This window comes from Dermacentor variabilis, chromosome 1, assembly GCF_050947875.1.
Source record: "Dermacentor variabilis isolate Ectoservices chromosome 1, ASM5094787v1, whole genome shotgun sequence".
Classification (NCBI taxonomy): Eukaryota; Metazoa; Arthropoda; class Arachnida; order Ixodida; family Ixodidae; genus Dermacentor; species Dermacentor variabilis.
The window spans coordinates 37,659,942-37,680,517 of NC_134568.1; the positions used below are offsets into that span (position 1 = coordinate 37,659,942).

The 20,576-nt window shown below is 46.2% G+C and overlaps 1 protein-coding gene across 1 annotated transcript in view; it reads right to left on the reverse strand.

Annotated features, from left to right (window-relative positions):
• The window catches only part of LOC142570897 (uncharacterized), a 61,728-nt gene that overhangs the window by 23,306 nt on the left and 17,846 nt on the right, over positions 1-20,576 (reverse strand). Inside the window, exon 3 of the mRNA XM_075679202.1 lies at positions 4,726-4,839. Within this exon, the coding sequence (XP_075535317.1) occupies positions 4,726-4,839 (114 nt within the window). The remainder of the gene's footprint in view (positions 1-4,725; positions 4,840-20,576) is intronic.

Genomic DNA, 20,576 nt, shown 5'->3' on the forward strand with positions numbered 1-20,576 from the left:
CTTTAAATGCCAAAAAAAAAAAGTTAGGTGTCTTGTTTTGACCATCAGCTTCAAAAAGCAGCACATGTGCTGGAAGTACGAAACCCGCTCTTGCAGCTGGTTCCTGCCATACGTTTCCGACCTTTCCAGCAAAGTAAAAGGAGCCATCATGACCACGGGGCAACAGGCCGCCGTAATGAAGTCGCGTCATCCCGCAATGGAAGAGAGCTTCATGCACCAGGTAACCAGGCTCAACAACGCTGGCTATCCCAAAGGTATGCTTACAGCAGGTCGCCGAAGATTTGCTAAAGGACACGAGACTCCTGGGCAGCAAGGTTCGACCAGAAGAAAACATTCTACAGAAAAGGAAGGAGGTCGCCATTGTGCCTTGCTTACATGGCCTAACCAACAAGCTAAGGAAGATAGCCGGAAAGGAAGGCATCACGGTTGTAATTTCAGCACCAAACAAGGTACATTCATTGAGTGCACGAGCCAATAATGGCCAGAAAACTAAGCAATGCACAATAAAACACAAGAAGAAGCACACTACCTGCCAGACAGGGATGATAAATGATATATCCTAATCATGTAGCCGACGATACATAGGACAAACAGGCAGGTGTATAAATGACAAGCCAAGAGACCATGCAGTATCTTTGGAAGGAATCTTTGCTGGGCACCTCACTTTTTATCATCTCCAGCACCAGTGCACCGCTCAATTTCACGACATCAAGGTTTGAAAAAACAGAAAATACAAGCTGGTGCGCGAAGTTTTAGAAGTCATGGCCATTGCCAGAAGCAGGCAATGATGCATCAGTACACAATCGATACTACTAACAGAAAAAGAAAATGAACAGTTGCGCAAAGACGATATTTTATCCTAAGAGACGGACAATCGGCAAAAAAAAAAGAAAAAAGATGCATTGGCTATCTTCGGCTGTGAAATTGTGGGAAATCAATAATAAACATACAGTTGCTAGTCCGGCGTGTGTCGTCGTCCCTTTCTGTCCGTGTCTGTACCTTCTGGTGGAAACCAATTGTGATATCTGCAACGAACGAGCTCAGGCAAAGACTATTCTGGGTTTCTCGTGTTGACTTTCCTCTCTGCCGCGCTCCAGCCATGTATATACACGCTCTGGACCAACCCTGACGCGGTATGCCAGACACAGCAGCAGTAGTGTACTAACTTTTCCTAAACATATGATAAAGTTCTCCTTTTGATTGATTGATCGATCAATTGATTGATTGATTGATTGATTGATTGATTGATTGATTGATTGATTGATTGATTGATTGATTGATTGATTGATTGAGAAGTCAAGTGAAGAGGCAAAGAAAGCTTTGCTAGAAAATATTGTCAAGCCTTTAAGCACGTGCATGGAATATTCTATGTTTGCGATTACGATGAATAAATCTAGCTTGATAGGACATGAATCCATTGAATAAGTAACCAGTTGTCCGTATTACAGGACAGAATTACTGTCAAGGGGAGAGGAATGCAGGTGGTGCTGACATGAAAGAAAAGTAAAATGATGAGACGGGGAAATCTGTGGGCGTAGGTTGGGCATCATTGACACAGTGCGGAGGTTAAAGGGTAGCTGAAAGCTTTTCCAGAAAAAATGAGTGAAGAGCAGTATGGGGGGGGGGGGGTCATGGTTTTCAACCCTCTGAATTTGAATATCGCATCGAAGTTGAGCGAAAGACAGCGCAAACAGACTTCATTTCGACTAAAAGTGCAGCAGCAGAGTCAGGGCAGCTCGCGCGCCTCGTTTCCACCTGTGATTGGTCGGGCGCCTCATGACGTCAACAATGGCGTTCGTCCGGACCGACTGCTGCCGCTACGCATGAAACACGGTGCAAGGTAGTTTGGGGCTATTTTGCTAAGACGGTCATGGAAAATTTCGAGAGCTTGCGTTTCTCTGAGGACTTCGGCGTTAAGTCGAAACCCCACGAGAGCGATTTTGCGCGCGACGGGCGACGGCTTCGAGCGACAAAACAGGCCGTCGCTTGAACAGATCGCTCAGTGTTGTCGCTCGATCGCTCGTTTCTAAATATCTAGAACTCGTCGCTCGTCGCCCGGAAGTGCTATGAGCGACTAGCCAATAGTGCGAAGCCGGAACTCGATGTACATAACTCAAATACTACTGTTTGTCGCACGGAACGAGCAAACCATTGAATTTTACACGTGCAAGAATAAGAACCTAGTGCAAGACCTTGAGAAATATTTTATGCCCCTTTTTGCAGTAACGTACATCAACTTAAATTGATAAAGCACGCGTCACGCTAGTTTCGGCGCGTATATTGCTGCCCTCATACCGGGAAGTCGTCGCTCAAAGCCGTCGCTCGCGTGGAGTTCGGCTCGCAGACGACGAGTGAACGCGACAGCCATCGCCTCGCTTGTCGCTGTCACTTGCAAGATCACTTGTATGGGGTTTTTACTTTAGTCCCTACATGTACGTGTCGATTGCGATGAGCCGGCCTCTCCAAGATGCAAAAAATACTGGTACAAGCAGTGCTTTCCACGCGAACGAAGGCGAAGTGTTAGCATCTCCTTGTGTTGGAAATGTTCTTTGGCGAGTATGTTTTTTGCTAAGCTGCACTCAGCGATCCAGTGAGTACGTTTCCGGGCAAACAACTGTAGTGTTATGTTCCTGCAGGCCTCCTAGTAGAACGTAAGCGGTGATGCGATCTTAGGCGTTTGTGCGCTGTCCCAAAGCTGTCGGCAATCTGCACAGACGGTTTACACGCGGGAAACGTTTACCGGCTGTTGTAGCACGTATAGTATAGAACCTTCATCAGCGCTCCATCCGCACGCTACTCGTAACCGGCGAATTCCGCCGGCTATGTGAGATTGTCGGTTTCTCTATGTACGCGAGAGAAGGGGGAGTGCAGCGTCCTGTCGTGAGCCGGCTTTCCAACACATGCAAACTTTACACTTGTACTGCGTTATGGTAGCTGCATGCAGGCTGTTTCACAATATACGTGCGAACAGAAAATTCGCGGCGCTTGGCGATGAAATCTGCGTCAAGGGTGGGACATAAACACACCTTCCGTTCAGCGTGCTAACACGAAGGAGAACCCAAAACACGCATTATTGATAAACTCTGGTTCTAATTGTCGTCACGGAAGTGGTTAGAGCACAGCACTATTGTTCTTGAATGCTTGAAGTTCTTTCGCTTCACAGCAGCCTCCCACTTAGCTGAAAGCTTCTTGTCTTGCGGGAACTAATGGAACATCGGAACATCATCGTGGCCGCTGGTGTTCGTGCAACCGTAGGCTGCACAGAACGCCGGCATGATCGGCCTACAAGTTCAATTGATGCTGCGCACGTCAACTACCACTCCTATATACACACAAACAAGGGAATGTAGGGTTGAGCCAAGCAGATTAGGACGGCACGCACGCAGAAATAAGCACGGTCAGGCGCGGTCGCGGAGACTGCGAAGGAACGGAACACCAGTGCTGACGTCACTACGCCGCTGTTTCCGGTCTCCGCTCGCATCGTCAGCGTCAGCAGCAGCGCGCGGCGCTCGAAGGGGGGCGGGGCGGAGCTACAGCGCAATTTTAAGCGACGATTACGTCGCAAAAATCCCCTCCCCCAAAATTTTACCTGCATGGTTTATAAGGTTCCCGCTTCCGTATATGAGCGTCTTATTGAATTTGACAGACTCTTCAGCTTCCCTTTAATGGAGATTTCAGGGAAATACATTTACCCTGCAAATACCACAAGCCTGACGATGATGAGCACCGCAGTGTTACATCCTAGTATAGCAATGCTATATGTATTCGTTAAAAAAAGGTCAGCTGTTCATGCACTGGTAAGAAGAATAAAAAGAAATAAGGTGAGACATGATATGCTATACAGAACCACACGTTACCCAGGCTTTTATCATGGAAAGTCGCCTAATCATTGCCCAACAGAAGCAAGCTTTCATCTATATTTAAAGAATTTAGAAATACGAAGAACACTCTATGAAACCTTTAACCGGCCAGTTTCATCATAAAGTGGTTATTAAATATGCGCTAGAAAGCTTTGCTGGCACCCAGCAATGCGCTCCTAATACCCAAGTAGAATCAAGACGGCAGACACTCCTTTAGAAAAAATGCCTTTGTTTCTGCTTAGTACGAGCTCACTAAAAGCCTGACATGTTCTTCTGATTTGTAGAGAAATCACCCTTGCAACATAGGCCAGATCGCCACAACCATTCATGCACGAGTGTTCATTTCTTTCTTCGCCAGTCCCACTAAATAATTCTTTGAGCCATAATATCTATTAGCCTCTGAGTGGCATAAACCAGATAGCCACTGAGGCCCATTGTTTGATGTCGCCGCCTTTCCTTGACAAAACCTGTGCCGGTCAAGGAACGACACATCGCTATTAATATCTCTTTGCTGTTGTGCCGCTACATTCTTGGTACACTGGTCGAATGCATCCAGAAACTTCCGCGCTTTCTGTATGCCAGGGAAATTATATTTAGCTCGCTCTGCTAAGTACACACTTGTTACTTAGAATCCATTCTTATCCACCTCCTAACTCATGCTACAGCTCCTGCTTATAAAATTTCGAATGGAACTGCCAGATTGTGCATGAGGAACGCCAAGCTCTTATTTCTTCTGTTTTTTGTTGTTGTTATTAATATGACTTTGAAACACTGACGCATATATTTCCCGACGCAACGGCCATTTGCAAAGCTTAAGTCTGCTTATTTTTTATTGTCTTCTCGAACAAAAAGATGACAGTCTTACCTTTTTTGTACTGGCAAAGACACTGGGTACCTTTGCAGTGCGCATCTTTAACGCCTTCCTCATCGAAATTTTTGATCTTGGCGCAGATGTATCGGCAGCGTTCAGGATTGCAGGCTGCAGAGGAAAGAAAAAAATAGTTGCACATAAGGTTCACAGCTGCCTGTGAACGTGAAGTGAAACTAAGAACCAGGAAAAACACAAATCAAGAGGATTTTAGACCCCGCCATAGCAATGGCTTTCAACAAACTCGCGTCTAGTGATCACCTGAATGGTAAGCCTTCTGAGTCACTGACACCAGTAATGAATCTGTCATCTTGGAGAAACGTATAAGATGAAATGTGCAAATTGAGGCACTAGTTTTGCCTTTACACTCGACATTCAGAAATATACGCGATTTATTTTTCTGCGAGGCAGTTAAATTAACATTTTATTCCATTTCACGCACACACACCCACCCACCCACCCACCCACCCACCCACCCACCCACACACACACACACACACACACACACACACACACACACACACACACACACACACACACACACACACACACACACACACACACACACACACACACACACACACACACACACACACAAAAACACATAAACAAACAAAATCTGCGTTCTACAGTGGTTTTGTCTACACGGGAAACATTCCACTTTCTCCTCTATTTACATGGAACCTTCCGGCTGCTTCTGCGAGACCTTGTTCTGTTCCCATAAAACGCAGTTGTGATTTTCGCTGGTCCAGTTGACAGCCGGCTCCTACCATTTTTTTTTCTTGCTTTCAGATCTGGAAAGCGAAATGGGAACACTGTGGTCTGCTTGATGTGATACTCGTGCATCTTTGTCTGTGTAATCATTTCCACTGATGCCGAAATGATCAGATAGCCACTGGAAAGAGACGCTGCCAGGTAGCTTCGCCACCGGGCACGACCACACTCGTTAGCAGAGTAAAACACTGCAAACATAAGGCGCACCAGACTGCAAGAACTTAGCCCTTCGTTCCAGCTCCGACCTCTACCCGAACTTCATCGACGTGAGGCATCGCTTCTTTGCCGGCTGTTGTTAAGAGTAGCTTTCACGAAGGCTTACACCGAACTGATGGGAATGACTGACAGTGCTGCGTGCGATGTCAGTGACGGCGAAGAGAACGTGGAGCATTTATTGTTCTACTGTCCCCGATTTCAACCACAAACACCGCCCAATGCATTGTGACAATTGGATGATCGGCCCCTATCCGCGCAGGCGCCGTTTGAGCATCCTTCCCATCGCTCGTCACCCCCCAAGGCTGTAAAGTCACTAATGTGTTTCCTGAGGTGCGAATGGCATGTGCGATTGCCTTTTACTCAGTGGTGCTCTCTGCGCGCGTGCGAGATTTCACGAGGTCTTTCTTGCTTCTTTCTCTCTCTCTCTGTCATCTTTCTATTCCTCCTGACTCCTTCCCCAGCTCAGGGTAGCCAACCAGACGCTTTTCTGGTTAACATCCCTGCTTTCTTCCTTTCCTTTCTCCTCTCTCTCAATTTGAACGTTCTTGATTCTTCTTCTTCTCGTAATAATAATAATAATAATAATAATAATAATAATAATAATAACGTACGGTGCATAGGCGAACCCAAGGCATATGCCTTTTTGTCTCACCCCTTGAAAATTATTTTGAATATTTATGCGTCCACTGGCAACTGTGACACGATCCATTAACTAATCAGCCAGAAATTTGCAGAAATAAGAACTCGGGTTGTGCGAATACCACGTAGGACGAATGATGGCAAAACGTGCGTTTTTGTAAGCGCCGCCTCTTCGTCATTGCGTCATTGCCAGTATTGAAAGTACAGTTTGTGCGGCACAGCTGGGAGGCATGTAGTTTTGCCGTTCTAGTTCTCTTCCTGTGGCGCTTTTTGTACACCTCTTAGTTGAGGGCTGCACCTGCAGAACAACGAGACACCGGCGCTGCGCATTAAAGCAGCGCTGCTACTAGCGCTGGAGTAGGTCGCATAAGTAGGTCTTAACTTTAGGGCACCGCTCTAGCTAAGGGTATCTTCCAATTCTAGCCACCACTGGAGGCAATCAGCGTTGAAAGGTTAGCAACCTTGGAGCCCAAGTAAAGGAAAGCATCTGAAACACCGTGTCTGTGACTAGACGCCACCTCGAACCGAGTAAAAATAGCTAGGAAAAGCAAATATTACCACGCCATTTTAACTTTTATCGTGTGCGAACCTATTAAAAACACAACATAGCGTGCATTTAGCGCATAAGAATGAGTTCGTACGTTTTCTTGCGTGCAAATGACCTTCTGGTCAAGTTCCCAAGTAGGCTGAACAGAAGCTAAGTAGCCATCTTGTTTGGACTGCGCCGTAGCCTGCATTGTTTAATACTTCGGTGATGTCTTCGTGAAGCCCTCTTTTTGCCGGATTTGTCAGAATTTCAACGATACTTAAGACGGCCGCTGTACGCTTAGCAGTCTATTTAGCCATCTACGGCGAGTACTGGAACGTTACCTAAAAGGCGCCATTGATAACATCGTCGTAGAGATTGTACTAACTTATCGGCGGGTGCCTCTACTCATTGTAATATCAGGGTGAGAGCAGATTCGGTGCAACCTGTGCGTGTGTGTGATATGACCGAATCATTTGTCAGTCGCAAAAAGAATTTTATTTTGCCACTCATTTGCACGCCGTAATCGATAAATCACGCGCAGGTGCACTCTGCACTCGCTCGGTTCCGCGGATCAACTCTGAGTGACACCGCCAGTGTCATGATGTAAGGGCTGTTTTGTTTCGCTCGTAAATGCTCTTTGCCATAGGTCATCCACCTTTCCTAATCACATGTCCAGTATCAGGATTGGCTAGAAATTTATCTTAAGAACATTAAGAACCAGTGGGCTTCTGTGAGCGCCACCCCGATACATGCGTGCGACTCCCGTGGAACTGAAGAAACTACTGAACAGGTTCTGCGCTTTTGTTCTCGTTATGACGTTTAGCGCCGCCCTCTATGGGCCGCGTTGAACCTGTTGGACCATGACCACCTTCATGGCCATGCGCGTCGCTGGCGCAGAAAGCAACGGCGGCGTGGCTACAGTACTTGAAGTCGACAGGTCTCTGCCACTGCTTGTAGACTTGGCGTGCACCTTCAAGTGTTATTCCCTTCGCCCCGTGCAGTGTAGCCAGCCTGACGTGGGCCCTGATAATCTGCCTGCCTTTCCTTGTACACAGCTTTCCCCATCTTTCTCTCTTTCACCCTTACGAACAATCACGCGCTGTTGAACATGAAGGCTCCCCCAAACACGTTTCTCCATCTGGTAACGAACTAAAGAACACACAACAATGCTGGATAGCCAGCTGCCTACAAAAGTCTTCGTATGACATCGATTTCCATAGTGCATGGGCTCTGCATAAATTTTTATTCTGGGCTGTCGGTAATTCTCGCGTAAGAGTTTTTGTGAAGGCGGGCCAGTTCTTTTTTTCAGCATACGTACTGCTTATTACAGTGTCCAAGATGTACCGTTAAATTAGCCCTCGTGCGCTCGCTTTTTTATATACGATACGTATGCCATGCTCGATGCAAGATAGATAGAAGGAGAGAGAGAGAGAAAAGAAAGAAGAGAGAAGGCAGGGATGTTAACAAGAAAAGCCTATGGTTCGCTACTATGCGCAGGGCGAAGGGAACAGGACCGGTATTCACGAAAGGTTCTTACGCTAGAATTGTTCGTAAGAGCAAATACTAGCCACTGCAGATGCTGGACATATTATAAAAGGCAGATGGCCAATGACAAAGATCACTTGCGAACGAAAAGCTTTTTCAGTATGGACCCAGCTGAATAGAAAGAATGAGAAAGAGGAAGAGATTGAATGTGAACACGTGTGCGGACCGCACCACGCAGTGAAAGGCGCTCGCACAAGCCAATCGTCTTAAAAAAAGCGCAAAAAGTGCTTTTACTGCCTCCTAGGCCGATGATCGGTGGGGTCGGTGCTCGAGTAGTGTCTGTACGCTCAGTGCACCGTCATCTAGTAGTCTCAATGCATTGGACATTAATTGTCTTAGTCGAATTGAGGACAGTGGCGCAATAGGTGGTCTGTGTTCTCCTCACAGGCCACAACCATCACATCCAGGACTGTCGGCCATTCGAACTGATGTTGAAGAAGCTCTCATGAAAGTAAATTCCAAACACAACATATACCTACAGAGAAGTTTTACCCAAATGTCCTGGAAACCATCGAAAAGAAACCTCGTGGCCTTCTTTCTTTCTTTTTTTTAATCGTGGTCAAATTTCATATGTGCCAACGTCAGTTGGTACTGAGTTCCATGCCGGAAGACCGATACATTCTATAGCTGGCTTTCAGTTGCAGAAGTTGGTACTCAAGTGAACGCATAAATCAAATGTTCACTTGCGCACAGTAGTTTGAATGTATACCCAGAAGGCGGAGTGTTGCTAGCTGCAGGCGGACCTAGCCTTGCAAAAGTTTGCTGCAATCGGTCCGCCCGACTGTCACTCATCAAATGGGCCTTGGTGTGAAGTCCTTCACAGATCATCAGGTAACATAGCAGCACGCGGTAACATAGTGAACTTGACACGGAGCGCCACAGGCTGTGCGGCATCCATTCCATGCCTTAAAGCTCGCTGATGCTTTCTTTGTGTGTCTTCAAATTTATTTATTTATTTATTTATTTATTTATTTATTTATTTATTTATTTATTTATTTATTTCCTAATACTGTAGGCCAGTAGGCCCATGGGGAAGGAATGGGGAAGGAAAAGCAGGGGGTGCAACCAGACGCACATTCGGTTTGCTAGCCTTCGCAGGGCCAAGGTTAAGAAATGAAAAGAAAGAACAACGATCACTGTGCAGCTGCGGATGAAGTGGCGCGCTTCGTGTATCTAAAAGCATACAAAAAGTATCCAAAGGAACTCGACTCTAAGCCTTGCGAGAACCTTCGAGTTCAGCAAGCTTTAGCAGCAAAGTAGGTAGAAGTTGCCATCGCGATATCAATAAAAGCAAAATAAAAACTGCATCACGATGAAATATGGTGCGCGGAACATTGAGGGCTACGGTCCGCCCGGCACTCTAAACCGCCAGAGTGCTGCACGAAGAACCAATGCGAATGCCACGGAGAAGTTTAGGCATTCGACAATTTGCCACAAAATGCGCTCGTAGACACGCTACGTATTCCATCGAATACGCTTTCCTCAATACTCGGAAAGTGACGCTTTCTGATACCAAATGCGTTCCGTGTTTAAAAAGAAGAGCGTTGGAGGGCTCCTCTAAAATATTTAAGACCAACGATGCATATGCTGGTACAGGTTATGAGACCTCAAACGACATTCTGAATTCGCGATATATCGTGGCAAATAATGTGACTCTGAACGACAGGGTGCTCTCGGCGGCGCCGCTGAGCCGCTGCTCTGGCAACTCGTTTAGCAGGAGCCGCAGACGAAGCATTTCCACCGGTTGCGTCGCGCATTGTTCCCAAAGAAAGCGTGAACATGGGAACGCGTGGCTCGCGCGGAACACATTATCTAGAGGGGGCGGCGCCACAGGCGATTTAGCGCATGCGCAGTGGGTCCGAAGCCCGCGCCAGCGCTGTTTCCGCGCTGGCCGCATGCGTGGTCGCTGCCGAGCCGCAGTGTCACTCCGCTTTCGCCCTCCCCCTTTCGCCATACCCTCCTCCGCTTTCCGCCTCATCATCTCGCTGCACCCTCCTCTCCGCTATTCTCCTCACGCCTCTTCGCTCTCGCCGCTTTTTTGCATTCCCCACTACGCACTACGTTCGCTTTCATCTTTCGTTGTGCTCGTTCGCTCGGTTACGCTGACGCTCGCCGCTGGAACGGGCGCCTAAAGGCCCAACCACACGCAGCCCGGGATACGCGTCTCGCTACGCGTACACGTAAGCGTACGCGTCTGCATGCGCGTACGCGGGTGATGAAGGGAAGGGCGTCCAGCCACACGATACGCGCACACGTGCGCGCTTCGCTGCGCGTAGCACAGGGCTGACAGACCAGCGGCCCAGCGATGGCGGAAACGGTCGTCTTTGGCTTTGAGAAAAGTTTATCTTTAATTTTATTATGGCTAGCCATGTTTATTTAGTTTATCAATGTTAGAGCTAGTACATTGTTTTTAAGTTGAGAAATGCACGCTGTTCGTATCTATACATCCTTATGGCAAGAAAAGCTACATCAATTATAGCGTCTGCTTGCTCACAACTGCAGCTGACATCTGCGCGCGACCACGCACGACGTTGCTGCCGAGCTCTTGCTTAGCCGCTTGCTTCGCCGGCATCAGCGTTCTCTCCCCGCAATGTACCACATGAGAAAGAAGCTTTTGCTGCTGCTGCTCTTGCAAAGGCGGCGGGAGCGCAGAAAGCGTCTGCGGCCTCTGCGGCTACGTTGGTAGGTCCGGCCAGTCTTTCAACTGCGTGAAGAAGAAGGACCTTACGGCTGTGAGTAACTTCTTTCCTTTCGATGATCTACAGTGGTAGAACTAGGATCCAGTGTTTGGACATGGGGACTTATCTTCGTTAGGACAGCAATTACTTATCAGCGTTTTTAAGTGCGCGCATAAGTGAAAGGGTTAAAGTAGTAATGCGGGGATCGTACTCGCAGCGCGAGAACGCCCAATTCGCAGAACAGCATCGCGTCGTCGGTGCAAGGTTCGTCCAGGTTGACAGCACCGATCGAAACGATAACGTGACGTACGCGAACAGGGGGAACGACAAGAGCAGGGTGTAGTTCGGAAAGCGCTAAAGCATAGGCGAAGATCGGGCTGATTAGCCGCCGGAAGCATACAGATAGTATATTGGATACGTGGTGACGACACCTCACGACGTTTCAACCGCCGTCTGTCTAACCCGTGTATGCCGTACGACATACGGTCATTAACTTTTCAGCTTCAGAGGGGAAGAAGCGCTTGATTCTATTTAACAGACAATCTGTAATACTAATTTGGAGCTCCCTTCATTATTAACAGTAGACCATACTGTTTACACAGAGCTTGTGTAGCACCCTCTTGCACAAAATTTGTAAGGATTAAGTTTTGTAATACATCTTCTGCTATTCGATATTTTATTTGATGTCCAGATTTTTTTCTCTTCATTTGATTCGATTCTAAATCTACTTTTCGGTATTAGCACACACCCTACAAAAAGCTAAGGACTGCTAGTTATATTTGTGCCATTAGTATAGCACATAGATTCAAGAACACTTTTTTACACATGCTGATTGTCTTATATGAAGCTTGTGGACGAGATACGATTTCCTATATTTTCTGTCTCTCAGAAGTGTGACTGTAGAATATGAAGTGTAATGTAATTAAATTGTGACCTGGGGGCAGGTTAAAATTCTGTGCGACTAATTTCGGAAGTTTCTTGGCAGTGGCCGCACGATTTTAATGTACCGTTGACTGGCTCTCCTGTTTTGCCGAACCACTGTTTGTATTCAAGCACATAAACAAAGCAGGGGGTAAAATTAATGATGGCAAGTGGCTATACGTGTGTGTCAGTGAAAAGTGTACAGCTCCTGATACCTGCGCGTGTATGTGGGCAGGGCATGGTCTTGCTGCCAGGCAATGCACCATTTTTTACAGATGCAACGGATACGTCAGGATGACCACGGATTTTTCTACAAGTTCTTTCGCAAGGCGCCGCAGCTCTTGGACAAGCTATTGAGCTTTTTAGCAGAGGACCTCACCCGGCAGCACCACATTCGAGAAACCCCTGGAGCCTGGAGAACGACTTGCTGTAGCATTGAGGTTGGTAAAGGACAGTTGCCCCTAGAGTAATAATGTGCGATTGGAGGAATACAGAACACCGTTTCTTTGTCATTTAATGTATCATTTATTTTATTTTATTTACATATTACTGCCCGTCGCCTTTTGGAAGCCAAATCAGGAAGGAGTCACAAAACATTGAAGCAAAACAAAAGAAAGAAGGAAACGACTGACAATGAGCGTGCATAAAAAATACTAATACATAATAATAATATATTAATAATCAACCTTATTTCTCTCTTTCCACAGAATACAGAATTATACACAACTAACTATTTATTAACTCATAAACAAATAAAAAAAATGGGACACGAAATGCTGATACAAAACGAGAAATAGTAATGATGGTAGTGACAATGCGCGTGAAAAGAAATACAAGAAAAAAATGATCACAGAGACTGAAAGTTTCCACTTACTGCATCACCAGTGTAACAGTTACGGCTAACTCTAAAAAAAACTGCCATCGACTGGCATCGCACAAAAGCTACCTCAGTGCTTTTGACCTTGCGCAACCTGTAAAACATGCACTGAGGTATGCTTGCACATGTGGTATTAAACAAAGGTGGTAGCTAACCTACACAAATGAATTTTGATCGTATGTCACCCGAAAAGGGCCCCCACAGCCATGTAAATCATTGTAAAGAAAAATCATGTCATCATAATTAGTATTCAAACAATTGAGACATGCGTACTAATTTTTTTTCAACTTGCATTCAAGCTACTTGGCATCCCGGTACGACATAAAAGACGTTGCCTTGACTTACTGTGTGGGGATTGAGGCGGCTAGACTCTGCAGTGGTGTGTAAGTCATATAGTGGCGATCGTGCCGGCAAAGTATTAAACAACTGCAGAACAGCACGACAGCCGCAGAAATTTCTTACATTTTTTTCAGCTTAAGAAATTTTTTAAAGCTCACATGCTGTTCCCGGCTCCCGTCAGGTAGCCAGCCCTGCTTCCTGCCAGTGAAGCAGGGTCATACGTATAAATGTCTCATTTACACACTGCCTTCAATGTAACTGATTACGTACAAAGACTTTGGCCAAACATCCAATGCAGAACATGCAAAACCAACTCTGGAACTGAGCCACGGAACACAAAGAAAAAAAAATGCAAGGAATGTGGCTTGTGGATGGTAGTTGTGGTAGACTTAGAGGTTGTCTATGTTGGCAGTGAACCTCGCCTCCTGGCTATGTGGTGGCAAGACTTTTCCTTTTCTGCTACCTCTTCTAATAATAATAAAACAATTTGAAAAATGCTTGCGCTGCTAGAACGCCCCGACAGGCTTTACAACTTGCAGCATATAACTGAAATTTTCAATGGGGTCTGGTTGAAGGTTCATTACATTTCTTTTTATTTACAGGCATGTACAGGCATCTCTACATGCATGCATGAACTCTACATGCACAGGTGGTGAACTCAAAAAGGTTCATTGCTGCAAGACAGGCTGAATGAGTAAACACAGATGAAAGCGATAAACATCTGTCTTGCAACAACAAACCTTTAGTTGCAAGTCAGTGCTTCTTTATCGTAGGTGTGTTGCTAAAACATGTTCAAACATCTCTACAGCAGCAATGGCCAGCCAACCCGGCCCACAGATATGAACTTTATGAAATTCTTGAATACCGCACAAAAATATGGATACAACACAATGTAAAATGAACAAAAAAGAAGAGCTGAGGGGCTTTGACATGACAACAACAGACAACGAAACGTATATAAAGCATAAAGGAAAATAACTCATTTTATTTGTAATGTCAACATCACAAGGAGAAGGGAAATGAAAGTGGACAAAATATAACTTGCCACTTGTGGGAGCTAAAACCAAAACCAATTGAGCTGGAGGCTATACCACCATCAATTTCATAGAATGTTTATGTGTACTAGATTAGGCTCTTGGAGTGTTCTTGCACGAGTAGCGTTGGATAACACTACCAGGGTGAGATCTAGTACATGCACATTCAGGCCCAAGAAAGTTTTCAGAGGGATAGCCATTGCTGCAGCTCTACTGGCAAAGAAATGCAAACATAATTCAAAGGTTGTGGGTTAGTCTCCCATTAGTGGGAAGCTACCTTTTCATATACTTTCATTTTCCTCCTTATTTTTCCATTTCGATATAACGTAATTAAATTCATCAATGATTTCCTTTGTTTCATTGTCTCTTGGCTTTATTATACAAAAAGTATACATTAAAAAACATTAATCTTTGAATTACTCTCCTACTTGCATCAATTTAATTTTCAAGTCGAGATGCCTATCCTCACTGACCTCTCTAATGTGTTTGAGCAGAGAGAGGGGAAAAGTTCGAGGTCGTCCTGTGGTTTGCATCTTTTGATTGCACTTGAAACATTGCCTAATTCCTCCAATATTAACTGACTCTAATCTTTCTTTTTCCTTTTCCTCCCCCTTGACTTTGCTTCAGAAGCAATGCTTCCTAACGTATCCAGCCTACGACTGCCTGCTGAAGCCAGCGATGCTTCTGACTGCGGACTGCTGTGGTGTGCCTCAGAATCCTCAGGAACCAGAACTTCTTGAAACATCGGTGATTCAAGAGATTCCAAAATGCCCTGAGACTCCACAGACTCATGCGACACCGAAGACAGAGTCGATGCTGGCGCTTGTGACTCTTCACTTGACGGTGATGGCACTTCAAGTGTTGCCAGATCGGAAAACTGGCACATTTTTTGTTAAGATGTCTGCAGCACTTCCCTCCTCACTCGATGGGGGCACTGGTCGAAGGTTGGCGGACATCCTGCATGTGAGCGTAATAAGGGTTGCACATACTGTCAATGTGTAAATAATGTGCCAGTCTGGATGCAAAAATATATGAAGGCTCACATCCGTCCACATTTGTTTTAGTGTGTGATTTTATTAGAGTACACTGAAGCTCTGAATCAGTTTTGTAGGGACAAAAGTGGCTTGCCTACACAACCAGAATGAACAGTTTCTGCATGCGCGTAAGTGTAGCTTTTGTATCTTTTTCTGTTTTTGCTTGTGATGCATTTAAGCAGTTCTTACGAGATCTGCATGCCTAAAGCTTAGTGATTACTTCTACTCAAAACAGTGCATGATATTTGGAATGTTTCAGTTTTGAAATAATTAGTAGGAAGCATTCCACTACATTTACCCAGTAAAACCACTTAATAAATTTCATGTTGAAAGACCTATGCTTGCACTCTCTAAACATAGAGTAGTAGTACTGTTAGGTCTTGCTTTAGTATAAGGCTCTCTCCTGTTCTAGTTTTCCTACTTGAAACGTTCTTAGCTTGTAACTTTGTTTTCCTTTCACTTGTTTGTAAACTTCATCTCATTCTAAACTGTTTTTCTTAACTGAATGTACGTCTACACACAGTGTGAAGCTGTGTACGTAGTAGTCAGGGCATTTGTTGTTTGTATTTAGGAAGTTACGTCTAATAATGTTTGTCTTCTTGCCATCTGCCTTGTAAAGGGTGTTTTGGCCCAGCAAAGCTTACCTTAGCGAGCAAACCCTTCCAGAAGGTTTCTTACAGCCAAGCTTTTTTTGCCTCTTCTCTGGACTTTCCTACCGCTGCTCCTACTGTCTTGCCAAATAGCTCGCCTCATACTGATATTAACCATTGTCATCCCAGCTGACTACTGGCTACTATATTGCACGAGTGACCAGTACTGGACATAATGCAAATACCAATTAGAATAATGTAACTAGATCGTGGTTTTAGCATGTAAAATTTCAATAATCATTTTTTGCACAGTGCGAATGTGTTAAACTGAATGATCTAGTCCTTTCTTGAAAATTTTGCTAAGCAGGAACAGCGTTCTCCACAAACATCGTGAAAGCTTCGCTTAAACCAGTAACCAAAGCACCTGGGATCTGCAGAATAACCGCAGGCTGATAATTAGGTAAGGACACTGCTGAGCAGACACAAAAAGAATTATCAGTTACACAGCTGACAATGTCGTCAGTACTATGGCGCATTTATTCCTACAGCATGATGACACTGAATGAATCCCTAAGCAAGCTAGGTAATATTTGAGGGTCTGTGATGAAGCACCAATTTGCACACTGCTGGCAAGCAACAAAATGCAAAATTAAAACTGTGCATTGAAGTGCCCAAGGTACACATGAATATTGCAACATTCAATACTCAGTTAAATACTGGCCATTGACTTGCACGCTGCCTTCTAGGATCAGTGCACAGAATAAAAAAAAAAAACTACTTGCATGTTTTGTGTTTTGTTTTTGTGTGTGCATCATGCAAGCCCTTTTCTTTTTATTCATCCTGCTAATTTGTATGTGATATTCTCTGTACTTCTGTCTTATGCTTTATTGTTAGGTTTTTAAGTGCTATTTTACTTGTTATTTTGTACCTGTATTTCTGCTTTCTCTGCTCCCCACTGCAAAGCCAAACTGGCTTTGTGGGTACCTAAATAAATATACAAAGCTATTCTTGTACTGCTTGTATGTCCCCTTACCGGATCACATTTAACGAAATATGCGATAATCGGAGCGGCGATGCAGCACAAATATTTTATCGCCAATTAGACAAAGCTGAATATAATGCATACTGTGCGTCGACTTGCTTGTGTAAGCACAATTTTGAGTCGATTCCCATAAGTGCGGTGCATTGCCAGCTATAATACAAACATACGGCATCGCCGGTCAACTTGGTAAAGGGAAAGCACTAAAATCCCGTGTTTCATTTTTAACACGCCGGCGAAGGTGGAAACTTCAAGATCACTTACGGTCTACACTCCATTGTGTAGCGCAGAAACATCATCTGGTCGAAAAACAGCCAGATGACGTCGTCGTGAACGTCGACTGGCACGGCGCGGCTCTTTTCTTTCTGAAACGTCTTCCCAGGCGCCGAACTTTATTCCCCAGGGACTTCCATCACTTCTGCAGCGCTGTGATAACGTCATCTGCACAGATGAAACGCGTTTTCGACATCTGCGAGTCGGCTGATGAGAGAGGCAGCTTATACCAGTGCCACACAGCTAGGCTTTCGATGGCGATCGAGCGCGATCAGATTTCTCGATCACGATCGGTTCTACGCAGATTGCGCGGTACAGGCAATCGTGATCACAAAATCCGACCCCGATCGGGCTCGATCGCGATTGAAACTGCTCCGCTATGACGCCCGTACAAAATTCCGAGCACTCACCTGTTCGGCAGCGTTGGGCATGACGATCCACGACCACCTCGTCAAGTGCTTGTTCTAGTGGCGCTTGTGTTTCGCCTGCTACCAAAGCGCCGGTCGAGCCTCAACGCAGGCGATCAGCGCTTCGTTGTTGATCGCCTCCATAGCCTCTGTGCTCTAACGACACGAAACCAGCAGCGACTCCCGGCATCTCCGCACGATTCTGAAACTTCAACAACCTTTCCGAACCGCCGGAAGTGTACATGCGGCCCACGTGACGTCGGTGCACAAGCTGCCATTTCCGTCGCGTACGCTCAAAAAGACGCCCAAGATCAAGACCTCCTTGACGCGCGCGTTTCCTGCGCGTCTGCCCTCTCTAGACGCGTAGGACAGGCGCGTACGGCCTCGCAGACGAGTGACGCGCAGCCAGGCGCGCACGATTCACCGCGTGTGGTTGGGCCTTAAGAGCTGCGCTCTTAAACATTGTTGTTGTTTTAAAGTGAGAGTATCTGGGTATTAGCTGAAGGGAGCCAATGTGGGGTACAATCAATAAGCGAATAAACAGTTGTCAGGAATGTGAGAGGGAACACCGAATTCCTTTTTGCGCCAGGATTTACAAGTGACGTTCGCATTCGAATCCGACCATGTTAACACGCAAGCTGCCGTTTTTCCTTTGAACGTTTAGTTTCATTGATCGTTTCTACGACGGGGACATGTGTGTTTAGTTACTACAGTATCTTGACAAACATTTGATGCTCTGGTTCTTTGTGCTCGAGGGGGTGCAAAGCCATCCATAATATGGGGAAACGTTCAGTAGTTTTCACGTCTTCGTGTCATAATACCTATATGTGGTGCCCCAGCAAACTTTGCGCCAATGTTTAGAAATATTTGAGTCCACTGTAGCTGGACGCGGTGAAGATAAGGCTTTCGGCCACTCTATGGAACAAATCACGCTTTTTTGCATACTCTTCATTTACGTAATTGGTCAAGAATAAATAACCAACTGCGCAGTGTAAATTTACAAAAAAAAATTCCAATGAGGAAATTGTATAGCGATCTAGGGAGCGTCCAGGCCAGCAGCATTTAAAATCGCGCCTCTATGGCAAATATTTTTTTTATCATAAAAACGAGATACATGAAAATTTCTACGTGACTACGTGTTTGCACAGTGCAATCGCAGTTCTTTCAATTATACTATGCACAAATGAACAGCGCTTATAAGAAAGTGAGGCGCCACAGAAAACTTGACAAGGCGGTGAAGCTTTCAGGTTCGTCACTTTGTTTTCCCGTTACCATCAACGGCCGCGTATATTGTTTTCGTTACTGGAACCTGTGCCAATCGCTGGCGTGAATTTCAAAGCCAATGCCTGCGTCACTACCATGTTATTTTTTCAGCGGCACGGCGCTAGAGGCTTCGCTGCCGCTTAAATAATGATCAGACACACCAACACATCAAGCAGTCTTGCAGATTAGCTTCATCAAAAGCAGCAGTTTATACTCCCCTGCATAAACAGTGCATCAGTCGTCCTTGTTTGTTTTGTTTTTGTTTTTTGCACCGAAGTTGTATGTTGCTAGGATCTGAAAAGTCTTGCGTCCGTCTGTCGAGCCACGTCGACAGAGAAATTTTCCCCGTACGAATAGGCAGTTTTAGTTGGCCGTCCGCAACCACTCACGTACAGTCGCGATCAATTCGAAGGTGATCGCGCGAGCACCGACCGGCGGGCCTTCCAAACAGCATAGCGGCCGATTTCGGAACTGCGAAGATAAAAATTCGCTGCCTTCTTACCCTTTTATGCTCTTCCAGGCTGCTACCGTCACCCCCAAGACTAACTTGCCATTTTTTGTTTTCCCTTTCATGGCAGTGATGTGTGTGCGTCGATGTCGCATGCATATCTTGGCTAACAATGACACCTCTGTGCAAAAGCTGATAAAGTAATCGAAATGAATTCGCAGGTTGTTTCGTGAAGGGTGACGGGAGTGACATCTGCTCAGGGAACAGCAAAAGAAAGAGAAGGGAGCTATCTGATGCTTCCCTCTCGACTGACGGCGATGACGTAATGTGGCGCTGCTCCTAGTTTTGGTCGCCGCTCGAGCGATCACCTTCAAATTGATCGCGACTGTACGCAGCGCTCGAGGTTGCGTGTGCGTAGCCGAGCGTGCGCGCACGCGACGGCAATAGTTGGCCGGACGCAAAAGTGGAGAAGGGGATTGCTGACTTGCACGCGCAGGAACCAGTAGTGTGCTATTCAGCGCCGCCATATGGCACCTTCTGAAACTGTGTACCCAGTATCAGCCGCCACGAAGTCAAAACCACAAGCCGGAGTCGTATCTTCGGCAAGAGCGATATCGAAAAATGCGCTCGGACACGCGAGACCATTCGAGAACGTCCCGCGAAGCCCACTGAGCCTGCAGCGGACGTAACGCAGCTTTTCAAAAGCTGCGGGTGCACGCAAGATATCGTGCGTGCTCCTGCGTGGTGCGCATGCGCACTGACGCCTCCGCGGATTTGCCGCGTACGCAGAGCTGCTGCGGACGCCCAACTAAAGCTGCCTAATGTCGTTGTGTCTCGTTTTCTTCTGACGTAGCCATCGCCCTAGCGACGTTATCAGCAGTGCGGCCCAGCACACACGTCTGCACACTCGGCGTGCCCTGCGATGGGTAACGTGTAGGTCGAGGCGCCCATGTTATCAGCTGCTCTCTTATGTACGAAGTACAGAAACGCCGTCTGGAGCGTCGGCGGTAGCAGCAGCGGCCATCGGAGGCATGCATTATCAAGATCAGCGTAAATGTGCGGCGGTGGCGTTGCGGCAGTATGTGCAATCGGAGTGTGTGCAGCAAGTGCACGTGTGCGGAATGATTTAGACAAATAATGGCTACGTGGGCGTCTCGCCCTACACGTTACCCATCGCAGAGCACGCCAAATGTGCAAACGCGTGTGCCGTGCAGACGGAAGATGGGACCGTCGTGGCGACAG